Here is a 6,390-nt window from a genome sequence, read left to right as displayed (position 1 = left end):
GAGTCTGAATAAAATACGTTTTCACTGTACTACTTCTGTTCTTCCTTTCTTCCGTAAATTACCTGAATCTGCCAACGGTATCAACCCTGAGTTTTCTTTTCATAAATGTTGACACTTGACGCTGAAACAACCACATCAACGGCAAGAAAGGAAGGTGCATGGTTTCGCAATAGTTGGGTCTTTCAGTTTTTCCCTTTCTCCCCTTCCATTCTTTTTTTTTCCATCAAGCTCCCCTTTTCGTTTTTTTTCTTCGTCTTTCCCAGTCCTCCCTAGCCCCCCTCTTCTTTCCCTTTCTCTCTGTTTTCTCCTCTACCTCTCCCCTTCCACCCCATTCTCCTCCCTCCTTCCCAACCGAAGAGGGTCGTGGGGAACGGTGGATTGTTGGGGGGGGGGGGGCCGTTTTGGATTTGGGCGTCTCTCTCTCTCTCTCTCTCTCTCTCTCTCTCTCTCTCTCTCTCTCTCTCTCTCTCTCTCTCTCTCTCTCTCTCTCTCTCTCTCTCTCTCTCTCTCTCTCTTGTTTCCAACCGCGTCATTGGCGTATTGCGTCGGAGCTTATCGAAGGAAGTACATCTATTTTAACATTACGGCCACTCCTTGCTTCTCTTGAAAACAGAACACTGCAATGCATTTTATAGTCTTTCCGTTTTAAATGCTCTATTAACAGTAACAAGAGAGAATGATAAAATATCCAGCTGTCCTTTTCATTTAAACTATTAACTAAACAAAACTTCAGAATGATTTAGATCATTGAAACCAAAGGCATTTTCCAATTTGTACTTCAATAGCCTTTCATCAATGTTTTTTTTGAATTCTTCTTATTTAAATTGCATGTGATTCGCAACCATGATAATGCTGACGAAACGAACAAAGAGAAAGGTGCGAAGGAGGAATTGGTGGGAAAAATATTTATGAATAAAAATATCCCCAAGAGTGATGGTCTCAGTAACAATAGCGTCAGTAACAAAGGGAGATGCAGTGCGAGCTTTTGGAAATGCGTAATGGTAACAGTAATAATGGCGATGGTGAACTACAAAACAATGACATTGATAATATTAACAATAATGATGATGATGAGGATGATGAGGATGATGATGATGATGATGATGATGATGATATCTAATAATAATAATAATAATAATAATAATAATAATAATAATAATAATAATGATGATGGTGATAGTGATGGTGATGGTGATGGTGATGGTGATGATGATGATAATAATAATAGTATCTAATAATAATAATAATAATAATAATAATAATAATGATGATGATAATAATAATATCTAATAATTATAATAATATTAATAACTACTACTGCTAATAATAACTACCACTACTACTGCTAATAATAACTAATAATAACTAATAATAATAATAATAACTAATAATAATGATAATAATAATAATAACTAATATTAATAATAATAACTAATAATAACTAATCATAATAATAATAATAATAATAATAATAATAAAATAACAAATAATGATAACTAATAATAACTAATAATAATAACTAATAATAATGATAATAATAATAATAACTAATAATAATAATAACTAATAATAACTAATAATAATAATAATAATAATAATAATAATAATAATAATAATAATAATAATAACAACAAATAATAATAACTAATAATAACTAATAATGATGGCAACAATAATAATAAAGACAATAATTATAGTAACAACAACCATTCTTTATTGTTGATGGTGATGTTACTGATAGGCGAATAAAAATGAGGAACAACAGCAAAATCGAATCGAAAATCGAACATTAAACAGAGTATTACAATCATAATCATTTATAATTTAGTGCAATATTACATTGGAGTTGAAATTAAATGTGTTAAGTCTCATAATAACAACGGGAAATATGTGCGACTTAAAATGAAAGAATAAATGTTGCCAGTATACTCTTCGAAAGCGATTCTTATTTTCTCTTAACTTTATTTATTTATTGGGTGATTGGGTCTAAGGGGAAACGCATAGATGTTTTGCCAAGTGAAAAAAAGGGACACGAAATATGACGCAACATACAGGGAAAGCCTATGGGTGTTCTCAGGCCTTCTCGAAAACATGGCTTCTCGCGCAATCAGCTGGGGGAGAGAAAACGCTTTTTCTGCCAGTCTCTTAATCCCTTGACTATTTTCGAATCATGTGATACATCTATGGATTCCTCATTTTATATAGATTATTCAGGTATGAATTGTAATGGTTAAACTCCTTCGTTGGGTTAGTTACTTTCCAAAAACATGTTATCCTGATCATCGTACAAAGGCAGCGGGGCCAGTGCGCATGCGTGGACGAGGTCACGTGACCCAAGGGTATATAAACCCCGTCGGCGAAAAGATGTAGTTAGTTCCCAGCGAGTGATATTGTGATCAAATACTATTGCGCTTCAAGTACCGGTAAATATTACAGATTTTGTTATCTCCTCGTACCATTTTTTTAAACATAGAATTTCGTGTCGCATGTACAAAGAAGGTGCCACATCTTCGTAAGTAGCTGCTAGAGTAGCCGAAGTGCCAGGCCCGGAGGGAGGAGGGCAGGGCGGCGGCGGACTTCCTGCCGTGACGTGGCGTCCGAGCGGACAAAGGGACGGGAGCGGCTTCGGCCCGGCGGCGGCGGCGGCGGCCCTGGCTGGCGCTTTTCGGGCTAGTGTTTAGTGTGTGTGTGTGTTGCTGGTTGCTGTGAAGTGGAAAGTGCTGGTGGTATATATTTATTTGTATATATATTTTTTTTATTTCTATGATAGTGAATATTGTGTATACCTATGTACGAAACTTTTTTTTTTTTATATAGTTATGTCCTCTGTAGTTGTTTTTAGTGCACGATTGCAAGGTTTGCGGTGAAATTGATCACGTTCATCATATGGTTAGATTTTGCCATTCGATAAAGAAGGTAACTCGATTACTTTGATGTAGAGCCACCTACATAGTTATTAAACTTCAATTCCTGCACTTTTGTAGTTTTCAAGTAGTAACTTTAAAACCGCTTATTCAGAATTTGTAATACAAAATGACTTTGTAAGATAAACAGGCTTCTTGCTTACACAACATTAGGGATGTAGAATGAAACAAGGGTGACAAATAGCTGAAAGGGTACAGAGACAGAGCTAGGGTCTGTCAGAGCTGGAGGGGTTAAGAGAAGGGTTATAGCTTCAGTTAGATTTTAGAAAGTAGAAATAGTGTTTTATGCAGTGGTGGTGGTGGTGTCTATATGTAATAAATGAAAGTGGTGTATCTATGAATTAAATGTGTAGGAACAGTGGCAAATGCATATTTTGTGAATTGTACATTCCTTTTTCTTGAATCATATTTTTTCTTGATTTGGTCAATTTGTTTGAACTTGAATACTGGTATTCATGTTTTGAAAGACTTCAAATATATATTACTCATATATTAGTATGTTTCATGAGAACAATATTAAGTATTGACATCTGAATTCTAATGTCCAAATTTCTCTTGCAGCATCAAGATGCAGATCTTTGTGAAGACTCTCACAGGCAAGACCATCACACTCGAGGTCGAGCCCTCAGATACTATTGAAAATGTGAAGGCCAAGATCCAGGACAAGGAGGGTATCCCCCCAGATCAGCAGAGGTTGATCTTTGCAGGCAAGCAGCTTGAGGACGGACGCACTCTGTCCGACTACAACATCCAGAAGGAATCCACTCTCCACTTGGTCCTCAGACTGCGAGGTGGTATGCAGATCTTCGTGAAGACCCTCACAGGCAAGACCATCACCCTGGAGGTCGAGCCCTCTGACACCATTGAGAATGTGAAGGCCAAGATCCAGGACAAGGAAGGCATTCCCCCTGACCAACAGCGACTTATTTTTGCTGGCAAGCAGCTGGAAGATGGTCGCACTCTCTCAGACTACAACATTCAGAAGGAGTCCACTCTCCACCTTGTCCTCAGACTGCGTGGTGGTATGCAGATCTTTGTCAAAACCCTCACAGGCAAGACCATCACACTGGAGGTTGAGCCCTCTGACACAATTGAAAATGTAAAAGCCAAGATCCAAGACAAAGAAGGCATTCCCCCTGATCAGCAGCGTCTCATTTTCGCTGGTAAGCAGCTTGAGGATGGTCGCACCCTGTCAGACTACAACATTCAGAAGGAGTCTACACTTCACTTGGTTCTGAGACTGCGTGGTGGTATGCAGATCTTCGTCAAAACTCTCACAGGCAAGACCATCACACTGGAGGTTGAGCCCTCTGACACAATTGAAAATGTAAAGGCCAAGATCCAGGACAAGGAAGGTATTCCTCCAGACCAACAGCGTCTTATCTTTGCTGGTAAACAGTTAGAGGACGGTCGCACCCTGTCAGACTACAACATCCAGAAGGAATCCACTCTCCACCTTGTCCTCAGACTGCGTGGTGGTATGCAGATCTTCGTCAAAACTCTCACAGGCAAGACCATCACACTGGAGGTTGAGCCCTCTGACACAATTGAGAATGTAAAAGCCAAAATTCAGGACAAGGAAGGTATTCCTCCAGATCAGCAGCGTCTTATTTTTGCTGGTAAACAACTAGAAGATGGCCGAACCTTGTCAGACTACAACATCCAGAAGGAATCTACCCTCCACTTGGTTCTGAGACTGCGAGGTGGTATGCAGATCTTCGTGAAGACCCTCACCGGCAAGACCATCACCCTGGAGGTTGAACCCTCTGACACCATTGAAAATGTAAAGGCAAAGATTCAAGACAAGGAAGGCATTCCCCCAGACCAACAGCGTCTTATTTTCGCTGGTAAACAGCTTGAGGATGGTCGTACCCTTTCTGACTATAACATCCAGAAGGAATCTACCCTCCACTTGGTTCTGAGACTGCGAGGTGGTATGCAGATTTTCGTGAAGACTCTCACAGGCAAGACCATCACCCTGGAGGTTGAACCCTCTGACACCATTGAGAACGTAAAGGCCAAGATCCAGGACAAGGAAGGTATTCCTCCAGACCAGCAGCGTCTCATCTTTGCAGGCAAGCAGTTGGAAGATGGCCGAACCTTGTCAGACTACAACATCCAGAAGGAATCCACTCTTCACCTTGTTCTGAGACTGCGTGGTGGTATGCAGATCTTCGTGAAGACCCTCACAGGCAAGACCATCACCCTGGAGGTTGAACCCTCTGACACCATTGAGAATGTAAAGGCAAAGATCCAGGACAAGGAAGGTATTCCCCCAGATCAGCAGCGTCTTATTTTTGCTGGCAAGCAGCTGGAAGATGGGCGTACCCTTTCTGATTACAACATCCAGAAGGAATCCACTCTCCACCTTGTCCTCAGACTGCGTGGTGGTATGCAGATCTTCGTGAAGACTCTCACAGGCAAGACCATCACCCTGGAAGTAGAGCCTTCAGACACTATTGAAAATGTAAAGGCCAAGATCCAAGACAAAGAAGGCATTCCCCCTGACCAACAGCGTCTTATTTTCGCTGGTAAGCAGCTGGAAGATGGGCGTACCCTTTCTGATTACAACATCCAGAAGGAGTCTACCCTTCATTTGGTACTCAGACTGCGTGGTGGTATGCAGATCTTCGTGAAAACCCTCACTGGCAAGACCATCACCCTGGAAGTTGAGCCTTCAGACACCATTGAAAATGTAAAGGCCAAGATCCAGGACAAGGAAGGCATTCCTCCAGACCAGCAGCGTCTCATTTTTGCCGGCAAGCAGTTGGAGGATGGTCGCACTCTGTCAGACTACAACATTCAAAAGGAGTCTACCCTTCACTTGGTACTCAGACTTCGTGGTGGTATGCAGATCTTCGTCAAAACCCTCACTGGCAAGACCATCACCCTGGAAGTTGAGCCCTCCGATACTATTGAGAACGTGAAGGCCAAGATCCAGGACAAGGAAGGCATTCCCCCAGACCAGCAGAGGTTGATCTTCGCAGGCAAGCAGCTTGAGGACGGACGTACACTCTCTGACTACAACATTCAGAAGGAATCTACTCTCCACTTGGTCCTCAGACTCAGGGGTGGCCAGTGAATATTCCATTGTGATCAGTTTCCAAAGATTTCCTGTCAACTACGCTTATTGCAAAATATGTAATTGCACATTATTCCTTTCCAGTGTATGTGGAAATTATATGAACATGATTTTATTTCAAATGCACATCAATATTATTTTTTACTTTTTATAATGTGCTAGCAGAACCAAATAAAAACTTTATTTGATATTATAAGCTTCTTCCTAACCTCAGTAGAATGACATTTATTTTACATCAAATATTGGAGAATCAAGATAAATCAAAGAATTCTTAAATTTCTTATTGGTGATTCTATACAAATGATAAAACTTTACATCTACAGTACATCAATCGATATACTGAATTTTTTTCTTAAATTGGTGCATAAAGTGCTAATGGTAAGA

General features: G+C 40.3%; 1 protein-coding gene across 1 annotated transcript; it reads left to right on the top strand.

Moving 5' to 3' along the window:
- Positions 1-2,338: 2,338 nt before the first annotated feature.
- Positions 2,339-6,196, top strand: LOC125027107 (polyubiquitin-C). The gene is made up of 2 exons (XM_047615933.1): positions 2,339-2,423; positions 3,486-6,196. The coding sequence occupies exon 2, from the start codon at positions 3,493-3,495 to the stop codon at positions 6,004-6,006; it is 2,514 nt and encodes an 837-aa protein (XP_047471889.1). The 5' UTR covers positions 2,339-2,423; positions 3,486-3,492; the 3' UTR covers positions 6,007-6,196.
- Positions 6,197-6,390: the final 194 nt, after the last annotated feature.

This window comes from Penaeus chinensis, chromosome 7 (assembly GCF_019202785.1).
Source record: "Penaeus chinensis breed Huanghai No. 1 chromosome 7, ASM1920278v2, whole genome shotgun sequence".
Classification (NCBI taxonomy): Eukaryota; Metazoa; Arthropoda; class Malacostraca; order Decapoda; family Penaeidae; genus Penaeus; species Penaeus chinensis.
Note: the sequence above shows the minus strand (reverse complement) of the source record. Positions and strands in the feature narration are given on the sequence as shown.

Excerpts from the sequence above, each read along its gene's own strand:
- LOC125027107 (XM_047615933.1), top strand. The coding sequence starts at position 3,493 with ATGCAGATCTTTGTGAAGACTCTCACAGGCAAGACCATCACACTCGAG.